General features: G+C 37.5%; 1 protein-coding gene across 2 annotated transcripts in view; it reads right to left on the bottom strand.

Annotated features, from left to right (window-relative positions):
• Positions 1-24,605, bottom strand: part of SPATA6 (spermatogenesis associated 6) — a 165,805-nt gene that overhangs the window by 51,867 nt on the left and 89,333 nt on the right. For both annotated transcript variants that reach the window (XM_040231217.1, XM_040231218.1), the window contains exons 8-9: positions 23,759-23,846; positions 14,938-14,978 (exon numbers count right to left, since the gene is read on the bottom strand). In XM_040231217.1, coding sequence (XP_040087151.1) covers positions 14,938-14,978; positions 23,759-23,846 — 129 coding nt within the window. The remainder of the gene's footprint in view (positions 1-14,937; positions 14,979-23,758; positions 23,847-24,605) is intronic.

Below are 24,605 nucleotides of genomic sequence, written 5' to 3'. Positions count from 1 at the left end.
ATACCACGGGAGGAAAATAAAGGAAATAAGAAGTGCTGCTCGGTGGGGTGGGAGGGATATGTAGGGAAGCAGCTGTAATTTTACATAGGGTGGTCAATGGGGACCTCACAGAGAGAACTACCCTAGCAAAATTCTATGGAGTATAGGCCTGAAAGTGAAGGTGAAGTTGCTTAGTCGTGTCTGACTCTTTGCGACCCTGTGGACTGTAGCCTACCAGGCTTCTCCGTCCATGGGATTCTCCAGGCAAGAATACTGGAGTGGGTTGCCATTTCCTTCTCCAGGGGATCTTCCTGACCCAGGGATTGAACCCGGGTCTCCCGCATTGCAGGCAGACGCTTTACCCTCTGAGCTACCAGGGAAGCCCTGGTGACTCCATTAAATATCACAAGACCTAAAACATGGGGACATTCCAGAAAGACAGAAACAAATAAACGAAACACACACACACAAAGATCCTGTGGGTGGGGTGGGGTGCATGCCTGATAATTAGAAATACCAAGAAAGCCAATAGGGCTAGACTGAACAGTAGGAAATAAAGTAAGAAAGGCACATTTTAAGGATTTAGACTTCTATTTTGAATAGACAAGCTCCTTAATTTTTTTCGGAAAGTAATATCTTCTTGGCTACTGTGTCAAGAACAGTCTATACTGTGTTCATGGGCAGAGTCAAGGAAATCAATTAAGAAATTATTAACAACAAAGCATGGGAAAGAATGCTGGCTTGCCTCTGAGTGATAGCAGTGGAGGCAAAAAGTGATCAGATTCAGAAGCCATCTGGAAGATACAGTCCACAGGAACTGCTGGTAGACTGTCAACGATAACATCAAAGTTTTTTGGTGAAATCACTGGAAGAATTGCATTTGTATAAGTTAGTTATACCCTTCCAATGGGACAGATGGAAGAATAAGATATTAGGAATCTGGTTTTTGATATGTTGAACTTCACATATCTATCATCCAAACTATCAGAGTAGAGGTGCAGGGGAAGACTCAAGGTTAAACATATAAACTGGTAATATTTAGAGTCTAAATGGTATTTAAAAATATGGCACTAAGTGATGTAACCAAGGAAGTGAGCATACATAGGAAACCTCTGAAAACTGAGCCCTGGGAATACTCCACTGTTTAGAATCTGGGAGGATGAGGAGCACACTGAGAAATGGCCAGGAAATAAGGGGAAGAAAATGGAGACTGTATTATTCTGGGAGTCAGTTACATAATGCATTTCAAGGAAGGGGAGTAACTAGTGCAGGCAAATGTTGCTGATAAGACAAGGTAGAAAAGACTTGGAATAGTATCAATAATTTTAATAAGGGTAGCTTTGATGGAGTGATGGGAGTGTTAATCAGGAGTTAAATAAACTCAATTCCTCTTTCTTGTTCCTTAACACATATTTAACTTCCCATCACCATATTACCGGAGAAGGCAATGGCTACACACTCCAGTATTCTTGCCTGGAGAATTCCTTGGACAGAGGAGCCTGGCGGGCTACAGTCCATGGGGTCGCAAAGAGTCAGACATGACTGAAGCAACTTGGCATGCAAGCACCATGTTAAGTGCTGAGACTACAATAGTGAACACAACAAAGTCCCTGCCTTTATGAAATTTTGCCCTAGTCGTTATTATCAACTAAATATTTGACCTTTAAGAAGGTCACTATGACTTTTAATCTTTCTCAGACTCATTTCCCCAGGGTTAATAATGGCTACCCTATATCTAAAAATCTTCCATAATTTAAGTTTCCTGCAAAATATCTAGATGTGTGAATTAGTTATAAAACAAATGTAAGCAGTTTATTATTAAAACACCACTCCTCCTTCAATACTATCACGATTTTCACTGCTTTCTAGAATTACAGCAACATATGGTGAGCCAGCAGTCAACAGAGAGAATCAAACTTTCATTCCAGAACCAAATAGCATGTAATTCAAATGACTCAGTTACAGTCCCAAATAACTGACCAAGAATATGTGATCCAGACTGAATGAGAGAAAAAAACTGAAAAATGCTCTAAAGACTGATAGGAAAGGGGGAAAAAAGTGCTATAATGCTGTTTCTCGAATTATATCCAAATCTGAGCCACTTGGCTTATAGAGATTATTTCTCTTCATTAATTTCAATGCCAGTTGAGTCATGTTGGCTGCAGACCATTTCACTTTTTGTTTACTAAAATTTCTCCACAAACTAGTCAGCAACGCTCTACATAAAGCCTCTTCTAGGTGACTACATCTGTTTCTCTCTTTATCAGACTAGGGATCTAAGAATCTCTTGGACAACACATTAGCTAACACAGAGATCTAGAGAGGTACAGGGATTTGAACTCACAAACCAGACGAGAGAGGGTATTAACACAAAGAAAACTGACAGATTTGCTGGGGGCAAATCTATCCTAATGGCAATACCTGCAGAAGGACATTTATCAACTTCTAATGGTGGAGGTCTCATGGAGGAGGTAGGTTGGAATCAAGGCGCTAAGCAGAGAAAAGGGGGAGATAGGGCATTCCAAGTGGAAAAAAAGGCACAAGGAATAAACAATGAAGAAACAATCACATGGCCAGTTGTGTAGGAAAATAATTGGAGAGAATATAACAGAGGTGGAGAGGGGCACACTGTAGAGAACCTTGAATACTGTATGTAACTCAATACTATCCAATATTTATTAAGCATCTTCTATGTATCATGTACTGAACAAGATAGGAGACAGTTGCTGCTGCTAAGTCACTTCAGTTGTGTCTGACTCTGTGCGATCCCATAGACAGCAGCCCACCAGGCTCCCCCGTCCCTGGGATTCTCCAGGCAAGAACACTGGAGTGGGTTGCCATTTCCTTCTCCCATGCATGAAAGTGAAAAGTGAAAGTGAAGTCGCTCAGTCGTGTCCGACTCTTAGCGACCCCATGGACTGCAGCCCATTAGGCTCCTCCGTCCATGGGATTTTCCAGGCAAGAGTACTGGAGTGGGGTGCCATTGCCTTCTCCGAGGAGACAGTAATCACAGATAAATATAATAGGAGGCTTCAAAGATATTACCATCCAGAGTGAGAGACATGAAAAAACAAATAATGATAAAACAATGAAGAAGGAGATTAGAACTAAATAGATATACAATGAGTAACTGTGCAGTGGGGATACAGCTGGGATATATTCCTTCCATGGAATTAGAATGAATATTTTAGAAAATTATATTTCGAAATGAGGGAGTGGAAGGTATAATAAGGGGATGAGATAAGAATCCACTTCAAACTTTCAACCTAGACTTAGCTTAAGAAGCATTTTCATAGCTCTTGTGAGTTTTCCATAGGCTGCTCATTCACCTCCAGAAATCAAATGGGACGTCCTTACTTTGGCTCACAGTGGAAGAGTCATATTTCTGGGATGATTCCTCAAGAACCCTAGCTTAGAGTGTTCAAAGAATTGGGCTCAAATCCCTGCTACTTCCCTGGTGGCTCAGACGGAAAGCGTCTGTCTACACTGTGGGAGACCTGGGTTAGATCCCTGGGTCGGGAAGTTCCCTGGAGAAAGAAATGGCAACCCATTCCAGTACTCTTGCTTGGAAAATCCCATGGACGGAGGAGCCTGGTGTCCATAGGGTCGCAAAGAGTTGGACACGACTGAGTGACTTCACTTTATGTGACCCTGAGCAAGTCATTTACTCTAAGTTTTCATTTCCTTATCTATAAACTGGGGAAATAATCTTACGGGTTTGCTACAGAAAATAAATACGACAAAATTAGTACAAACACAAAGCAGAGAACTTGATTCATGAAAGACAACAGTATTGATTTCCTCTGTTTACATAAACCTTCATATTTCAGCATAAAGAGTTTTTTTCTTTTTACATTTATGGAAATAGTTCTTTAAATCCTTTCTATAAGATCTAGAAATGTAACAATTCCAATATTGCAGATGTTGAAATGCATCAAAATAAAATCTAATAGTTTTAAACCAATCTGAAATTGTTACAGGTTCAAAAAGAAAATTTCATTTCACCAAGTTCATTGTAACTACATAAATGCAATTATGTAGATAACATACGTTTCAAATATGTGATATATAATGGTTGAGTTATGCCATACTGCAGAAATGAGGTTCCTGAAAAGCTGCTTATACAATAAGTTAAATCATATTTATGCCCATAAAATTTATAATTTATAGGAACTTCAAAGTTAAATTAATGGAAGAAAGAACCACTAAGTATAAATAGGAACCAGGAAACTGACTTATCCAAAAAATATTTGTTGAAGACTGGTACTACACACCATACTTGACAATTTCTCTTTCATCATGGGAAATAAAAAAAATTAAAACAAATAATTCTAATGGTATTTGCTGGGAAGTAGTTGAGGAGGATGATGATAGGAAAGAAGTATAGTGGAAGCACTACTTTCAGGATAGTGAGGATAAAGCAGGTGGGTGCTGCAGGTGCCAAGTTGCTTCAGTTGGGTTTGACTCTTTGCAACCCTATGGACCATAACCCGCCAGGCTCCTCTGTCCATGAGATTCTCCAGGCAAGAATACTGGAGTGCGCCGCCGTGCAGTCCTCCAGGGGAACTTTCCAACCCAGGGACTGAACACATGTTTCTTACACGTCTCCTGTACTGGCAGGCAGGTTCTTTACCACTAGTGCCATAGTTCTGAGTAAACAGGAAGAGAAGCAGATATTGGCAACTGAGATGAGTTTCTCAATTTTGCTGAAAACATTCCTTTTGAATCCTACTCAAGTAAATGATCAATTCCTATCTCACCCAATTTAAAAATCCATATGCTCAACTATCTGGTTTAGTTTAAGGAAAATGTACTTTCTTTATATTAGAGAAAAATTTAGAAGAAATTCCAAAATAATGCAATGAAAATGATATATAATTCTTAGGTTTGCCAATCTTTAGGGGGTAGGGAGAAATTCCTTCCTTCTTAGATCACTCTTCTATGCACTTACATAAATAATTTGTTTAATCCTCACAACAACCTTTGTGGTATTTTTACGGTCTTCACTTTATAAAAGAGGAAACTGAAGGAAAGTCAAATAGCTATTGTTTGGTGGTAGTAGTCCCAGGTCAGTGAACTATGAGAGATCCATGGCAGAGAAAAAAAAACAACAACAGAAAACTCCTACAGCCCAAGCCTCAAAGGATGCCTATGAAGAAAGTTCCACAGAAGATGCACTAACAGCCGGATTTACTAACAGCCCAATAAAGAGTCAAGGGACAAACTGGCAAACTGCTTCCAAGAAAGAAAATATCCCCCAATTAATTTTATGATGTGATCATAACACTGCTACCAAACTACTGAAGAAAAGTAGGGAGAAATCTAATTGTAGATAACTCTTACTAGTGACCATGGGCTTCCCAGGTGGCACTAGTGGTAAATAACCTGCCTGCTAATGCAGGAGACAGAACAGATGAGGGTTTGATTCCTCAGTAGGGAGTATCCCCTGCAGAAGGGCATGGCAGGCTACAGTCAACAGGGTCGCAAAGAGCAGGACACGACTGAAGTGACTTAGCACACAGGCATGCACACATGCATGACAGTATGTGGGAAATTATCTTAAATAAAATATTAACAAATTAAATTTAGTGATGATCAAAAAAGAATACAACATGATTATGCTGGGTACTTTCAAAGAATACAAGAATGGGCTATCAATAGAAAATCTATTAATTCACCATAGGAAAAACATTATCAACTCAATACATGCTGAAAAAAGTATTCAGTAACATCCAACATCCACTCATAATTCAAAAACGTAAATTCTCTGAAAACAAAGAATTTCAAAGGGAACTTCCTTAACTTGCTAAAGGATAGCCAACAAAAATCTACTGCAAACAACATTCACAGGCGTGAAACCTTCGATATGATCCTATCTAAGACACGATCGAGACAAGAAGGCACATAGTATTAGTTTTGTGCTGCAACCTATCAGGTTGCACTGCAAGAGCAAATTAAGTCTGAAAATTAGTGGCTTAACATAATGAAGGTTTATTTTTCCCTGTACTTTATGGTAATACAGGTTAGCAAGAGAATCACACTTCACAAAATTGCCCAAGGACCTGTGCTGATGAGACAAGCTGAACAACTTGCAGCTGTACCATCTAGAACAGGCGACCTCACTGTCACTATAACAACAGAGAGTTCTTATCAATTCTTCTATGCTGCACCCTGGAAGGGATCCACATAATTTCCATTTATAGTCTACTGGCTGGAACTACGCCCTATACACTTGCAAGAGGGCTTGAAAATATAGCAGAGGAAATGAATTGCCAGTAGGCAATAAATATCTCTGCCACATGCCCAATCACCACTTTTATTTCAGTACATTGAAAATTCTAGTAAGTCAAGACAAGCTAATCTGTAAGGCAGAATTAAAATTCATTGTTTGTAGATGATATGGTTTCCTCTACTAAAAAATTCAACAATATCTAAGATAAGAATGTTACACAAAAATCTACTTCAAAACCAGATTAGCAAAACACATACAAATGTAGTTTTACATAAAAAACTGTTTGCAATGGGGACCAAAACTATAAGGTTTCTGAGACTAAATCTAACAATGTGTAACACATTAATGGAAAAGTGTATATAACTTTAGTAAGACATGTGAGAACTGAGACGACCTGCATTCACAAGGCTTGGCTAACAGAACTAAAGTCTGAGGCTCACCTACCTCACTATGACTTTACCATGAATTTTAATGCTATAAACCAGTAAATAGCTTCATTATTTGCTTTAGGACCTTCCCATAAAACATTTGCCTGAACAACAGTCTACTCAATTATCATTCAGCTCCCTTCTCAAAATGATAGATTCTTAGTTTGAGCAAACAGTTCTCTTCTCAGCCCAAGAGATAAGTCAGGAAGACAAATTTCTTCCCTACTAAATACCTGCTTACTTATCAAGACCTGCTTTAAGACTCTAATCTTCATGTCCAACATTGTTGTTTAGTCACTAAGTTGCATCTAACTCTTTGCAACCCCATGAACTCTTCTGTTCATGGGATTTCCCAGGCAAGAATATTGGAGTGACTTGCCATTTCCTTCTGCACGGGATCTTCTTGAAACAGAGCTCGAACCTACATCTCCTGTTTGGCAGGTGGATTCGTTACCACTGCATCACCAGGGGACCTCTAATCTTTTATATGACAAACACTGCCAATGAGATTCCCTCCTTTAAAGTTCAGTTCAGTTCAGTTGCTCAGTCATGTCCGACTCTTTATACCCCATGGACTGCAGCACGCCAGGCCTCCCTGTCCATCACCAACTCCCAGAGTTTACTCAAACTCATGTCCATTGAATCGTTGATTCCATCCAACCATCTCATCCTCTGTCATCCCCTTATCCTCCTGCCCTCAACCTTTCCCAGCATCAGGGGCTCTTCAAATGAGTCAGCTCTTCGCATCAGGTGGCCAAAGCATTGGAGTTTCAGCTTAAACATAAGTCCTACCAATGAATATTCAGGACTGATCTCCTTTAGGATGGACTGGTTGGATCTCCTTGCAGTCCATGGGACTCTCAAGAGTCTTCTCCAACACCACAGTTCAAAAGCATCAATTCTTTGGCACTCAGCTTTCTTCACAGTCCAACTCTCACATCCATACATGACTACCTGAAAATTCCAAGGAGTAAACTTCTTTTTATTTCATGGCTGCAGTCACCATCTGCAGTGACTTTGGAGCCACTCAAAAAATAGTCAGCCACTGTTTCCACTGTTTCCCCATCTATTTCCCATGAAGTGATGGGACTGGATGCCATGATCTTAGTTTTCTGAATGTTGAGCTTTAAGCCAACTTTTTCACTCTCCTCTTTCACACTCATTAAGAGGCTCTTTAGTTCTTTACTTTCTGCCATAAGGGTGGTATCATCTGCATACCTGAGGTTATTGATATTTCTCCCAGCAATCTTGATTCCAGCTTGTGCTTCCTCCAGCCCAGCACTGCTCATGATGTACTCTGCATATAAGTTAAATAAGCAGGGTGACAATACACAGCCTTGATGTACTCCTTTCCCAACCTGGAACCAGTCTGTTATTCCATGTCCAGTTCCAACTGTTGCTTCCTGACCTGCATACAGATTTCTCAAGAGGCAGGTCAGGTGGTCTGGGATTCCCATCTCTTTCAGAATTTTCCACAGTTTATTGTGGTCCACACAGTCAAAGGCTTTGGCATAGTCAATAAAGCAGAAATAGATGTGTTTCTGGAACTCTCTTGCTTTTTCAATGATCCAGCAGATGTTTGCAATTTGATTTCTGGTTCCTCTGCCTTTTCTAAAACCAGCTTGAACATCTGGAAGTTCATGGTTCACGTATTGCTGAAGCTTGGCTTGGAGAATTTTGAGCATTACTTTACTAGCGTGTGAGATGAGTGCAATTGTGCAGTAGTTTGAGCATTCTTTGGCATTGCCTTTCTTTGGAATTGGAATGAACACTGACCTTTTCCAGTCCTGTGGCCACTGCTGAGTTTTCCAAATTTGCTGGCATATTGAGTGTAGCACTTTCACAGCATCATCTTTTAGGATTTGAAACAGCTCAACTGGAATCCCCTCACCTCCACTAGCTTTGTTTGTAGTGATGCTTCCTAAGCTCACTTGACTTCACATTCAGGATGTCTGGCTCTAGATGAGTGATCACACCATCGTGATCATCTGGGTCATGAAGATCTTTTTTGAACAGTTCTTCTGTGTATTTTTGCCACCTCTTCTTAATATCTTCTGCTTCTGTTAGGTCCATACCATTTCTGTCCTTTATTGAGCCCATCTTTGCATGAAATGTTCCCTTGGTATCTCTAATTTTCTTGAAGAGATCTCTAGTCTTTCCCTTTCTACTATTTTCCTCTATTTCTTTGCACTGATCACTGAGGAAGGCTTTCTTATCTCTCCTTGCCATTCTTTGGAACTCTGCATTCAAATGGATATACATTTCCTTTTCTCCTTTGCTTTTTGCTTCTCTTCTTTTCACAGCTATTTGTAAGGCCTCCTCAGACAGTCATTTTGCTTTTTTGCATTTCTTTTTCTTGGGGATGGTCTTGATCCCTGTCTCCTGCACAATGTTATGAACCTCTGTGCTAAGTTCATCAGGCACTCTATCAGATCTAGTCCTTTAAATCTATTTCTCACTTCCACTGTATAGTCATAAGGGATTTGATTTAGGTCATACCTGAATGGTCTAGTGGTTTTCCCCACTTTCTTCAATTTAAGTGTGAATCTGGCAATAAGGAGAGTTCATGATCTGAGCCACAATCAGCTAAAGCCTTAAAGCCCTTCCTTAAAACTCTGGAGCCAAGACTCCCAAACACTTAACCTTTAAATATTTACCTATAAACATCCACCCTTAACTTTTCAGAGATATTACTCTTAACCTTTCAGAGATACTACTAAGTCTGCAAAGGTGATGCTCTCCCTTACTGCATAATCAAAGCTGTGCTTTGCTTGATATCAACAGATTCTTCAGTTATTGTGGTGATCTTTTGGTGAGCTGGCAGTTGACAACCCTGAAATCCAACAAGATCCAAAGAGACCCTCCTAGTTGCCAAATCTAAGACATTCAACTCAGAAATAGTTTTTTCCTCTGGGACTCTTGGGCCTCCTTCCTTTGGCGGGGGGTCTCTCTAACTATCAATACAATGGTGTGTCAACTGAATCTTCTTGTTAGGTCTGGAGTCTGCTCTCCTTTTGTTAAAGCTCCCAAATACTGAGTTACTTTGTCTTGTAAGAATGGAGAACCTTTGTCATTATCTGTTCAAATCTGAAAACTTGTATCCTAGGTGGAAACCTGTCTTATTACATATGTTACTAATATGTCTCTCTGTCACTTTTTGCTCTGAGTCTGTAAGAGGAAGTCCAGAGCAAAATGACCAGGCATGAACTACTAAAGCTATCCTGTAGCCAAATCTAAGAACTGACAGGTTCAGATGTCCTCGTTCTACCAGAATCCTTAGTAAAAACTTTGCCCTGGGCCACCTGTCAGAATATCATGACAATTTTCCTCAGTTTCTTCTTTTTATTTTCCTCCATGGGAGAAAATGCTTCTGGAAGAAACCACTACCAGACCTTCCATCTTCTTAGAAGTACAGATTTGCCAGGTCTCCAATTTAAGATACCAACCACTAGGCTGGTGGCCAAGACATATGCTGTATTAGCAACATAATGACCAACACTATCAGATTCTTATGCCTGTGTTTCAGTTTAGGCTAATGCCCCTTCCAAGTCAGATTCAATCTTTTGATCATCTTATGTATATTTATACCATGATTTTAAATTGCACACTTACTGTTCCAAATAGCATAATTTCACTAAGTATATTTTAGAATTACAGTGGCTACCTTGGAGGGTGTTTTATATGAACATAACTGTTCATGTAAAAGATGCCTTAGAATGAAAAAGAACAAAATCCTACATATCCAATAGTCTGCACTTCTCAACTGGCCCAATAAAAATTCAAAAAAAAATTTCAGAGTCTACAAATTGCTTCCTTAAAAGATGTGTTGGTCAAGGCCAATTTTTAAGAATGTGAAAATGTAAAATTATGTCTTGTTAGGATACCCTCACATCCCACTGAAAGAAATGGCCTTTACCCCCCCTATTTCTTATCTCCTGTCCTATCCTTTTCCATTACCTGAGAACCCTATCCTTCTTTGGTGTGCTTTCATTCCCATCCGAAGCACCAGAAAGAAAAGCTCAATGACTTCTTAAAATTAAATCCCCTTCAGAATACATCACGTGCCATATGGTTTATTTTTAAGCTCTGATCTTTTTCTGAGCTGAATAGTCAAGACATTCTCCAAAGTCTAATAAACAAGATAAACAAGAAACTGCAGCAGAATTTAGAATTCTGTATACTTTAATTTGACTTTTCCACATTCCTATCTCAATAAAAGGTATTAAGAAAACACTGAGTTGTAAAAATCAGAAATACAAGTCATTCATAATACTGCACGGCTAAGACCCTTTCAATACTCTCTGATTTCAGACTTTTCTTGACTATTTTTGCTTAGTTCCTAGAATTTAAAAAAGGGGGGGGTGCTAGAGATATTTCCATTGAGATTTTGTTAATTTTTGAATTACCCTACATAGAAGTACATCTTTATGACACTACGTTTTCTCTAGGAAAACATAGTGCATCTTTTCCATTTGTCAAGTCTGCTTTTCTGTCAACATTAGCCCTAAATATCTGTCTAATATCTCCACTGCAATTGACCTCCATTACTATCATCTTAATCCAAGCCATCACTTCTCACATTGACTATTCAATAATCTACTAACTTGTCTACTGTCTCCATTCTTTTCCCAGTCCACACTACTATCAAGAGTAATATTTTCAAAGTACAAAGCCAACTGTATCATCTTATTGTTTAAAATAACTTCATTTGCTTCCCATTGTACCTAGGATAATAATCAAAGTTCTTAACATGGCAAAAAAGATTTGATCCCTATCTACTACTCCAGCCTAAGCTTATACCGTGTTCTTACTCATGTCTGTCACTCCTAGCAACACTAGTCTTTTAGTTGCCTACCCACTGAACCTTTATAAATGCTACTTCCCCCTTTTCCCTTGGACATGTGCTTCCCTCCTTTTTACACAGTAAATTTCTCTCCACCCTCAGAGCTCCAGAGCAGTCACCAATCCTCAAAATCCTTTTTCCATTCTCCTTCACCAGATCAAATCCTCCTAATATATAACTAGTCGAAGTCAGCATGCATATCCCTCATGATATTTGTCACAGTTCCAATATATATTGATTTTTGTGATTTTATTATCTCTTTCTTTATCATAATATATCCATGAAGGCAGAGACAGTTACTAGTTTTGCTAATTTTTTTGCTAATTTCTATTAATAACATAATAGCGTTTTAGTCATATCATCTTTCTTAATAGTATGAGAGAAGCTGGGAGCAGAGAGAAACAAGGCATTCTAGATGTGACAGAACAAAGGAGTAGCTTTCCATCACAATTCATCTTTCCTTCCTTCAGAGCAGAATTACTGCCTAGAAGCAATCCCTGCATGTAGGTGTGGCCATCTGGTTAGTTCTTGGCAAACAGAGTGTAGGTAAAAATGTCATGTGTCAATTCAAGGCCAAGGCTTTTAAGAAACCGACATGCCTCTTCAGGTTCTCCTTCATTTTCCACTATGTGAAGAGGACAGCAATGCTCTAGAATAAGGTGAAGACACAAAATGGGGTCACTTCATGGACCTCTCTTCTCTTGCCTCTGCAGAATATATTTCTCAACAGAGCTTAGGCAAAGTCTTACTTTTCTAAAAATTTCTTGCAAGCACTCATAGTTTCATAACTCTTTTCCTTATAGATACCGTACAGTGTTCCACCAGCTATTATATGCCTATACGAAAACAATCCTTTATTTTTCCATAGAAAAAACAGCCCTGTTCAATGCTGAATATGTATTTCTATGGAAATCTACCTTTTCAATACAAAAAATAATCCTGTAAGCTGACTTACTACCCACAGCCTTACAAGGGTGGTATGAATGATTAACTTCTACTCTAACTCTGAAAGTGAAGAATATAGAGTTGAGGGTGGGCAGATTGTTAAGGGATAGAAGTGAAGGTCTTTAAAATAATTCATTATAAGAGGGGATTCTGAAGATATACACCTACCTTTAAATAGACCAGTCAATACAGAACTGGATTATAGTTACCTTAGGATAAAGATTAGTGTCTGATAAACTTTCCCACCTTTCTATACTTTTATATATTTGGTTTACTTGTTTTCTCTTTATAGTCCACTCACACAACACACATATTTTAGGAATCCACACTAGGTATCAGACAATATGCTTAAGTACTAGTGATTATCAATAAGTAAGACCAATAAGATCCTTGCCATTTTGGAACTGACAGATTAGTTTTATTTTATTTTACTTTACAGTACTGTATTGCTTTTGCCATACATCAAATGAATCTGCCACGGGTGTACAAGGGTGCCCACTTTCACCACTACTATTCAACATGTTCTGGAAGTTTTGGCCACAGCAATCAGAGCAGAAAAAGAAATAAAAGGAATACAAATTGGAAAAGAAGAAGTAAAACTCTCACTGTTTGCAGATGACATGATCCTCTATATAGAAAACCCTAAAGACTCCACCAGAAAATTACTAGAGCTAATCAATGAATATAGTAAAGTTGCAGGATATAAAATCAACACATAGAAATCCCTTGCGTTCCTATACACTAATAAGGAGAAAGTAGAAATAGTTTTTTTTTTTTAAGGCAGACTAAACAAAGATGCAAATAAAGAAGAAAATAAATACATAAAAATTGTGAAACATGACTTGAAGAAAATGTACAAAGACAGGCTTATCCCTTGGTGTTACAAATAAGGTGGCTTCCCCAGGTCCCATGCAAGACAAAGAACATTATGCTTTTTGATGTATGTGTGTGTACACATGTGTGTGTGTTTACAGGCACGCTCACAAGCACATATATTACACAGATAGGTATACATGCATGTGTTTGAGTATATTCCACATAATAGAGTGGGTCTGCACCAGGTGAATTATGCCAGGCCCACACTCCTCTCGGGACAGCCTTAAAAAGGGCACAGCCCTATACAAACACTATATGAGGAATGGTTCCATTTAAGTGCTATGTTCATGTCTATACTCATAGATCTCAAATGCCAATGCTTGCATAGACAGCAAAAGAATGCATAAGAATCACCTGAAAACTTGTAATAAAAATTTCCGGTCTCCATTCTCAGCAATTTTCATTTAGTAGGCCTGGAATGGATTTTCATATAGTTCCACCTATATGATTCTGACACTCTGGTAGATTTGGACCCTTAGTCACAACTCTGCCTTGGCTCTTCCGTATTTCTTTCATCACAATCAAAGCATGGCAAAGAACTATGCTATTCAGTGCCATAAAGCACAGAATAAATCGTCTTCAAGTAAACAAACAAAGGTATTATAAAGAAAGGTGTGATTTTTGTTTTGTTTTCCTAAATATAATACTTCCTCTTATTAAGAAGTTTTCACTTAGAGGCAGAAAAGATAAATCCTGGGGAAATACTTCTCAAAATGCAGAACATGAACTACTAGTGATATAGCAGGTTTTTAATATGCTGTCCAAAATAAATTTAGATAATACACAAGATTATTTTACATGGTACATGGACATACACTAAAAGACAGTGAATCACAAAGAAAAAAATGTACTTTCTATTCAATTCTCTTTCAATCAGAAATCTTCAGTTAACTATTGGTAATGTCTGCTACACCTGTATGTCATTGCTTATCCCATTTTAAGAAATAGAGAACATGTCTCAGAGTCTCGTTATCTACCTAGAATTTAGTACCATTGTTTTGTTTTCACTGTATTTTTAAGGCTATCATCCATTTAAAGCATATGATACCGATTTGCAACTATTTTAATTTTCATTTATACTTATAAATGAAAAGATGAACTTTCAGTTTTTGAATTTTTAAAATTAATTTCTATTGAAGTACATTTACAATATTGTGTTAGTTTCTGCTGTACAACAAAATGAATCAGTTATTATATATATGCACTTCTTTTTAGATTCTGTGGATTTTTTAAAGATAGCATAAATTACATGCAGATATTGCAAAAATTATGAGCATGCTGCTGTATGAATGAATGAATAAATGAAATTTAGAATTACTACTGTGAGGTATCACTAAAAGTAACAGCCAATTTTTCTGTCTCTAACTCTCTCTCTCTCTCTCTTACACACACACACACACAAAGACAAATAACTAATCCAAAAGAACAATCAAAAGTCACAAAATAGTTATAGGAAGACACTCAATGAAAAGTCTATTCCAGACAAAATAATGACATTCCATAATATGACAATTATTGTTTGTAGATTTCTTGACTAAATGAATATGATAATATCTGACCATACATATCAGAAATTTATGTATGCTCTAACCAGAAAGCCAGGATAACTATCATATGTAGTTTTTATTACATACCTTATAATCCTTGGGTCGACAGCAGCCAAGATGAGAATGATCTAAAAAAGGACGTATAAAAGAAACTAAATATTTCCACCAAAAATAAATTTGGTTTAATCTTTGCTTTTTTCTACAATCACTGTTTCTATAATTCACACAGCAGTTTTCAGAAATACCTTCAAAATCCTTCAACAATGTTACAAAGATAAGTTCAAATCTATAAGTTCTTTAGCAAATAAATGATTCACAAATATTATTTTCATTACAGTAGGAGATATTTGATATAGACCATGTTAATTTTTATTTGATAAGCCAATCTGTGTGCATGAAAAGGACACTTTTTAGTTGACAAACCAGTTTATGATGATACGTATTTTGAACATGTAGACTTGATAGATATTGCCAAACTACAAGTGTTCCTAATCTTGGAGTCCACGCTTGAACCAAGTGAGCATAGTGGAAACAGGACCAGCTTTAGCAAGTGGGAGCTACTGTCCTGTAGTGTGTAGATCTTGCTGACAAATAGATGTGCATTACATGTAGGCACCAACACTTCTAATGTGGCGATGGGCATATTCTCTGACTTTTCCAAGTCTCAGATCCTTCAACTGTCCTGTGTACCTCTTTCATAATATTGTTTTAAAGATTACATTATATATTACATGTAAGGCAGTAAAATAAATGCTAACTATTATTACTAACAGCTTTCCTGGTGGCTCAGACAGTAAAGCATCTGCCTGCAATGCAGGAGACCTAGGTTCCATCCCTGGGTCGGGAAGATCCCCTGGAGAAGGAAATGGCAACCCACTCCAGTACTCTTGCCTGGAAAACCTCATGGATGGAGGAAGCTGGTAGGCTACAGTCCATGGGGTCACAAAGAGTTGGACATGACTGAGCAACTTCACTTTCTTTCTATTATTACTAACACAACATCAACATCATTACTATTGAATTCTAACTCAAACAAGGCCAGGTTCAATTTACCATAGGTACTAATTTGGTCAAGTTACACAATTAATTTCATGCCTCATTTTAAAAGTATAAAGACAATGCTTAACTCAAAAGAGAGTTATAGTTATGTTAAATTATACAATTCATAAAAGTACCTATTCTCAGTATTTACAACAGTGGATTATAAAATTATTTCAAATCTCTCTCTAAAACAAAGCACTACATTATAAATGTACATTTGGTGTTCTATTTATTACTTAAAGAAGTCAACTTTTTAGAATTACAATCTCTATTATATTGATAGATGACAAAATCAGAACCATACTTTGAAACTCTACTTCTTTGCTAATACATTTCAATAAAAAAACACTCTTAACAGTCGATATTTTACCTTCCGTAACCACTCTGTACAGAAAAACAGGCTATACAGATACAGACCCAGGATAATCTGTGCCATGCTGTGCTTAGTTGCTCAGTTCTGTCTGACACTTTGTGACCCCATGGACTGTAGCCCACCAGGTTCATCTGTCCATGGAATTCTCCAGGCAAAAACCATTTATAAAGTTACCCTAATTCAGACAAACTTCTACAATTTTCTTTCATTTTTATAAATTAAGCTAATACTTTGACCTGAGGTTTCCTAACATTCATATTTAATCACCCTTACTAACAATTAGGCACTAACTATATCCTAAATGTAGGAGATAAAGGAGATAAAAATCATGGCCCATGGTTGTACAGTGCTTATAATTTACTTAAGTTTTTACCAAGTCAAATAACAGCAGCATAAAAGGACAAGCTACATCAGAATGGTACTGGCAATTAATGCTATCAAAAAGTCATATTAGAGCCCAGTCTCTCAAAATTGAAGACAAAATTGAAGGCAAAACTTCCTATAGGAGGAAAATGTCGAGCTGGGCCTTAATGAATGGGTCACACTAAAGAAAAGTATAAAGAAAACAAAAGAGCTAATTTAGATTGTGTGTGTGTATATGTGTGATCTTGAACAACTTACATTTCCTTAAATCTCAGATTTCTTCATCTGTAAAGTGAGGATAACTAATAGTACCTAAAATTTTTGAGGTTACTGTGAGTAATGAATCAATGCAATATAAGTACTTAGAATAGTGGCTAGCAGAAAACACAATAAATATTAGCTATTATTTGATTCTCATATAATCTCATGAAATCAGTGTTACAAACCAAATATTTGTGTCCTCCCAAAATGTGTATGTTGAAGCCCTACTCCTCAAAGTGATGGCATTTGGAAATGAGAGGTATTTGCTAAATTCCAAGCAAATTAAAAAAGGACAACTTTAAAATGCTCAAATGACCAGATGAACTTCCAAATATTCTTAAGGTACAAGAGATACTAAGTTTCTTCAAAAGGACTGCATAGATTAGAATTATATTTCATGGAAATTCCAGCCAGAGAAAACGTGGGAATTTTACCTAAAAAAAAAATACATCTAGTCCTCAGAGGGGCAGACTCGGTTGGGCCTGTATTTTGTGCCCTTCCCAGGTCCGAGGAGCTCAGGTGATAAGGTGTTTGGCACGAGCGGTCGCTGCGACTTATCACCTCCCCCGTCCCCGCCGCTCAGTTTTCTGGGGATACAACAGGTGCACCTTCTCAGGCAGATGTTGACTGTCCAGAACCACAAGAACTCTTAGTTAGTAAAGAAGCCTGCTTGCAGTTTGGTAGATAATGTCTCTTGAAGGAGGCTGCGATTGCCCCCTTCCAGCTCTGGCTGCCTGTCACTGGAGGGGGATGGTCTTCAGCCGACTAGCTCTGTACAGTCCTTTGTTGTGAGCGGGCCTGATGGTGTCTTAGGTTAGGGCTTTTCGCGTGGCAGCTCTCCCACAGTCTGGTTTGCTAGCCCAAGTTAGTTCCCTCAGGTTGCCCTCAGGCCCAGTCTTTACTCTCAGCAATGCAGCTCGTGCCTCCCTGCCCAGCACCCGCTTGCTAGCGGCGGGTGCAGGCGTCTGTGCTACTTCTCCTCTGGGGGAGTTACCATTGGGCACGTAAACTGTGGGTTTTAATTATTTATTTATTTTTCCTCCCAGTTATGTTGCCCTCTGTGGTTCCAAGGCTCGCCACAGACTCGGCAGTGACAGTGTTTCCTGGTATTTGGAAACTTCTCTCTTTTAAGACTCCCTTCCCGGGATGGAGCTCCCTTCCTACCTCTTTTGTCTCTTTTTTTGTCTTTTATATTTTTTCCTACCTTCTTTCCAAGACAATGGGCTGCTTTTCTGGGTGCCTGATGTCCTCTGCTGGCATTCAGAAGTCTTTTTGTGGAATTTACTCAGCATTTAAATGTTCTTTTGATGAATTTGTAGGGGAGAAAGTGGTCTCCCTGTCCTATTCCTCCACCATCTTAGGACCCTCCATACCTACACTGAAACCAAGCACCACCCAAGGGCCAACAAGTTCCAGAGCAAGACATAACATGCAAATTCTCCAGCAACACAGGAACACAGCCCTGAGCTTCAATATACAGGCTGCCCAAAATTACTCCAAACCTACTGACATCTCTTAACTTATTCCTGGACACTTCACTGCACTCCAGAGAGAAGAAATTCAGCTCCACCCACCAGAACACCGACACAAGCTTCCCTAATCAGGACACCTTGAAGAGCCACCCGTACAACCCCACCCACAGTGAGGGAACTCCATAATAAAGAGAATTCCACAAACTGCCAGAAAACAGAAAGGCCACCCCAAACTCAGCAATATAAACAAGATGAAGAGACAGAGGAATACCCAGCAGGTAAAGGAACAGGATAAATGTCCACCAAACCAAACAAAAGAGGAAGAGATAGGGAATCTACCTGAGAAAGAATTCCAAATAATGATAGTGAAAATAAAAAAGAGTCAACATATAATGAATAAGGCAATAAATGAGATCAAAAACACTCTGGAGGCAACAAATAGTAGAATAATGGAGGCAGAAGATAGGATTAGTGAAGTAGAAGATAGAATGGTAGAAATAAATGAAGCAGAGAAGAAAAAAGAAAAACGAATTAAAAGAAATGAAGACAATCTCAGAGACCTCCAGGACAACATGAAATGCTCCAACATTCGAATTATAGGAGTCCCAGAAGAAGACAAAGAGAAAGACCATGAGAAAATACTTGAGGAGATCATAGTTGAAAACTTCCCTAAAATGGAGAAGGAAATAATCACCCAAGTCCAAGAAACCCAGAGAGTCCCAAACAGGATAAACCCAAGGCGAAACACCCCAAGACACATATTAATCAAATTAACAAAGATCAAACACAAAGAACAAATATTAAAAGCACCGAGGGAAAAACAACAAATAACACACAAGGGGATTCCCCTAAGGATAACAGCTGATCTTTCAATAGAAACTCTTCAGGCCAGGAGGGAATGGCAAGACATACTTAAAGTGATGAAAGAAAATAACCTACAGCCCAGATTACTGTACCCAGCAAGGATCTCATTCAAATATGAAGGAGAAATCAAAAGCTTTAAAGACAAGCAAAAGCTGAGAGAATTCAGCACCACCAAACCAGCTCTCCAACAAATGCTAAAGGATATTCTCTAGACAGGAAACACAAAAAGGGTGTATAAACCTGAACCCAAAACAATAAAGTAAATGGCAACGAGATCATACTTATCAATAATTTCCTTAAACGTAAATGGGTTGAAAACCCTAACCAAAAGACAAAGATTGGCTGGATGGATACAAAAACAAGACCCCTACATATGTTGTCTACAAGAGACTCACCTCAAAACAGAGGACACATACAGACTGAAAGTGAAGGGCTGGAAAAAGATATTCCATGCAAATAGAGACCAAAAGAAAGCAGGAGTAGCAATACTCATCTCTGATAAAATAGACTTTAAAACAAAGGCTGTGAAAAGAGACAAAGAAGGACACCACATAATGATCAAAGGATCTCTCCAAGAGGAAGATATAACAATCATAAATATATATGCACCCAACATAGGAGCACTGCAATATTTAAGACAAATGCTAACGAGTATGAAAGGGGAAATTAACAACAACACAATAATAGTGGGAGACTTTAATACACCACTCACACCTATGGACAGATCAACTAAACAGAAAATTAACAAAGAAACACAAACTTTAAACAATACAATAGAGCAGTTAGACCTAACTGATATCTATAGGACATTTCACCCCAAAACAATGAATTTCATCTTTTTCTCAAGCGCACACGGAATCTTCTCCAGGATAGATCACATCCTGGGCCATAAATCTAGCCTCGGTAAATTCAAAAAAATTGAAATCATTCCAAGTATCTTTTCTGACCACAATGCAGTAAGATTAGATATCAATTACAGGAGAAAAACTATTAAAAATTCCAACATATGGAGGCTGAACAACACGCTGCTGAATAACCAACAAATCACAGAAAAAAATAAAAAAAGAAATCAAAATATGCATAGAAACGAATGAAAATGAAAACACAACAACCCCAAACCTGTGGGACACTGTAAAAGCAGTGCTAAGGGGAAAGTTCATAGCAATACAGGCATACCTCAAGAAACAAGAAAAAAGTCAAATAAATAACCTAACTCTACACCTAAAACAAGTAAAAAACGAAGAAATGAAGAACCCCAGGGTTAATAGAAGGAAAGAAATCTTAAAAATTAGGGCAGAAATAAATGCAAAAGAAACAAAAGAGACTATAGCAAAAATCAACAAAGCCAAAAGCTGGTTCTTTGAAAGGATAAATAAAATTGACAAACTATTAGCCAGACTCAGCAAGAAACAAAGGGAGAAAAATCAAATCAATAAAATTAGAAATGAAAAGGGAGAGATCACAACAGACAACACAGAAATACCAAAGATCATAAGAGACTACTATCAGCAATTATATGCCAATAAAATGGACAACTTGGAAGAAATGGACAAATTCTTAGAAAAGTACAACTTTCTAAAACTGAATCGGAAGAAATAGAAAATCTTAACAGACCCATCACCAGCACGGAAATTGAAACTGCAATCAGAAATCTTCAGCAAACAAAAACCCAAGTCCAGACGGCTTCACAGATGAATTCTACCAAAAATTTAGAGAAGAGCTAACACCTATCCTAAACTTCCAAACTCATTCTATGAGGCCACCATTACCCTAATACCAAAACCTGACAAAGATGCCACAAGAAAAGAAAACTACAGGCCAGTATCACTGATGAACATAGATGCAAAAATCTTTAACAAAATTCTAGCAATCAGAATCCAGCAACACATTAAAAAGATCATACACCATGACCAAGTGGGCTTTATCCCACGGATGCAAGGATTCTTCAATATCTGCAAATCAATCAATGTAATACACATTAACAAACTGAAAAATAAAAACCATATGATTATCTCAATAGATGCAGGGAAAGCCTTTGACAAAATTCAACATCCATTTATGATAAAAACTCTCCAGAAAGCAGGAATAGAAGGAACATACCTCAATATAATAAAAGCTATATATGACAAACCCACAGCAAACATTATCCTCAATGGTGAAAAATTGAAAGCATTTCCCCTAAAGTCAGGAACAAGACAAGGGTGCCCACTTTCACCACTACTATTCAACATAGTTTTGGAAGTTTTGGCCACAGCAATCAGAGCAGAAAAAGAAATAAAAGGAATCCAAATTGGAAAAGAAGAAGTAAAACTCACTGTTTGCAGATGACATGATCCTCTACATAGAAAACCCCAAAGACTCCACCAGAAAATTACTAGAGCTTATTATATTGTTAGTTCCTTGTTTTGATAATTACATCACCGTAAGAGAAAAACTGTTAGTTTTCTCGGGCTGTCTTCTATCATAGACTAGGTGAATTAAACAATAAACATTTATTTCTCATACTTCTAGAAGCTGGAAGTCTGAGATGTGGGTGCCAACACAGACAGGTTTCGGTGAAAGCTCTCATTCTGGCTTGAGGATGGCTGCCTTTTGGTTGTGTCCTTACATGACAGAGAGAAAGGAACATCACTGATATGGGATCTCTGACATTAATCCTATCATGAAAACCCTACCCCATAAACTCATCTAAACCTAATTACCTCCCAAAGGTAACGACCCATCTCCAAATACCACCACTGGGGGTTAGAACTTCAACATATGAATTTTGAGGGACACAATTCAGTCCATAGCAAGGGTGGGAAAAATTTATATGCAGACACACATACACAGATGGAGGCAAGGAGGAGAAAGAAAGAGAAAGATGAAGGGAGAAGGAAAAGCAAATATTAATATTTGTAGATTCTGAGTAAAAGGCATAGGGGAATTCTTTGTACTATTTCAACTTTCTGTAAGTCTAAAATTATATCAAAATAAAAAGTTAAAAGAAAAAAGCACCTCATTATTGACCTCTCTAACTATACCTCTATATAGGCAGCTGATGAAGTTACTAGAAACTATAACAGTTCTGCTGGGAAATATATAATAATTGTTAGGGGAAATCAGATATTTAAGTGCATTCCAAAAACATCTTCCCAAGAAAAGTCTATATTGAAGTCATTTTCAATTTTTCTGGTCCTTAAAGCATATTTACTCAATGTCTATAAATTTAGTCCAAGAGGGGAAACAGTATAACATCTCTACCTAATTTCACATAATCTATTATTCAGAGTACAAAAGGCTTATCGATTACCCTATTTATCTCCCAATTAATGCTAAAAAAGGAAAATAGGTGAGCACAAACTCTTCATGTTCTTAGATAAGAATGTTTCATATCCTAATTTTAAAAAAGAGATTATATACTAGAGTTTAGAATCAGAAAGAGACAAAGCTCACAATGTGTTGATTAGATATTTTTACTCTCACTTTTCTATGCCTTTTTCTTAGTGTGCAATAAGTTAACTTAAATGCTTCTGGTGAATTGACTAGCCAGCGTCTACAGATATTAACACTTAGATGTCCCTAACTGGGCTTCCCAGGTAGCTCAGAGGTAAAGAATCCTTCTGCCAACGCAGAAGACATGGAGATGCTGGTTCAATCCCTGGGTCAGGAAGACCCCTTGGGGAAGGAAATGACAACCCACTCCATTTTTGTGACTGCCTGAAGAATCTCATGGACAGTGTAGCCTGGTGAGTTAGTCTGTAAGGTCACAGAATCAGATACAACTGAGAGTGTGCGCGCACACACACACACACACTTCCCCAACTATTTAATCTTCTTTATTAAAATCATCTTCATATTGAACTTAGAAATAACCTATCTAGCTATTAGGATCAGGCCTAAAAATGAAAAAAAATTATTATACACTAAATCTAAAGAATGTTGTCTTTCCTGAAATATAAATATTATTGTGACAGCTGATATTAAGTGTCCTGTGTGCTAGGGCATCTTGCATAGTAATATTTATCATGTTATCTTCATTCTTCAATAAACTGATAATCAGAGTAGTTAAGATAATTTGTTCAAGAATGCTCCATTTATAAATAAGTGGCTGAGCAAGCATTCAAATATATGTGTAAATGTATGTCCAAAAGTATCAGCTTGAACTCTTTTTACAACTGTATTTCCCAAAGCCTGTTCCACAAACAGTAATGCTTGTTAAAGTAGGAAAAAGGTTTCATGGCCAAATAAATTTAAAAATTGTTGAGCAAAACAAAATCAAAGTTTTTTGTTGTTGTTTTGTTTTACTAAAAGGTATCACAGTCTTTAATATGCTAATATGTGTTTTGAATCACAAAGATGATGATTTATAGCAGCACTTAAATTTTATAATTTTTAGAGAGTATCTACCTGGGTGTCCCATAGGTTTTAAAAAGTGTCATTGTAACATATTTTCTAGTATAGCCAAGATTCTTTTTTTTTTTTAATTGATGCCAAGATAAACACTTGAAAGTAGGAAAGGTAACTAAAACAATAGATATAACTTGTATATTACCATTGTGCAGCCTGGACCATCCATCTCTTTCACAGTCTCTGCCAGGAGATCCAAATAAAGCATCGGCCCTGGGACTTGGGGGATCGACCTAGAAAAAGGAAAATTTCAATGTAACAAAAAGCTTAATTTTTTTTCAGTGCTAATGGTACCAGAAAATCAAGTAAGGTACATAGATCACATATCATCAGGTTAACATTATACTGCCTACACAGTTCAGGCACGTTCCAAAATCAGAGCTTAGCCAAGTATTTTGCTGTTTGTTTTTAAGTAAAATTTAAATCCCAGAAATTTTAAATTATATCTTGAATCCACTGTAAAATCAACAGATTTACAGTTGAAATGTCCATTATTCTATTGCCTACTTTGCTTTCCACTACAAAGTTAAAAAGAGAAATCTTACTTTGCTACATTTCAAAAACAAGTTTAGCCATTTATTACTTATCTCCTTAGCATACAGATTTTGAATTTAGTGTCTTTACCTGGCTGCGTTTAGGAGCCAGCATTCTGAGTATAGGAATAACATATTAACAGTCATCCATGTTTTCTAACAAAAAGAGTCAGACTGATTTAAATCTGAGCAAAAAAGACAGCTTCATCTACCAAAATTAAAAGCTTTTTACAAAAAAGGGCAATATCAAGAAAGTGAAAAGGTAACCCATGTAGTAGGGCAAAATATTTGCAAATTATTATTTGAAAAGGCATTAATATCCAGAATATATAAACAAACTTCAAAAACTCAATAAAAAAAATTGAGCAAAGGACTTCAAAAAGACACTTCTCCAAAAAAAATATACATAAGCACATGAAAAACCATTCAGCATCACTAATCATTAGTAAAATGCACATC

Source organism: Oryx dammah, unplaced genomic scaffold, assembly GCF_014754425.2.
Source record: "Oryx dammah isolate SB20612 unplaced genomic scaffold, SCBI_Odam_1.1 HiC_scaffold_28, whole genome shotgun sequence".
Classification (NCBI taxonomy): Eukaryota; Metazoa; Chordata; class Mammalia; order Artiodactyla; family Bovidae; genus Oryx; species Oryx dammah.
Note: the sequence above shows the minus strand (reverse complement) of the source record. Positions and strands in the feature narration are given on the sequence as shown.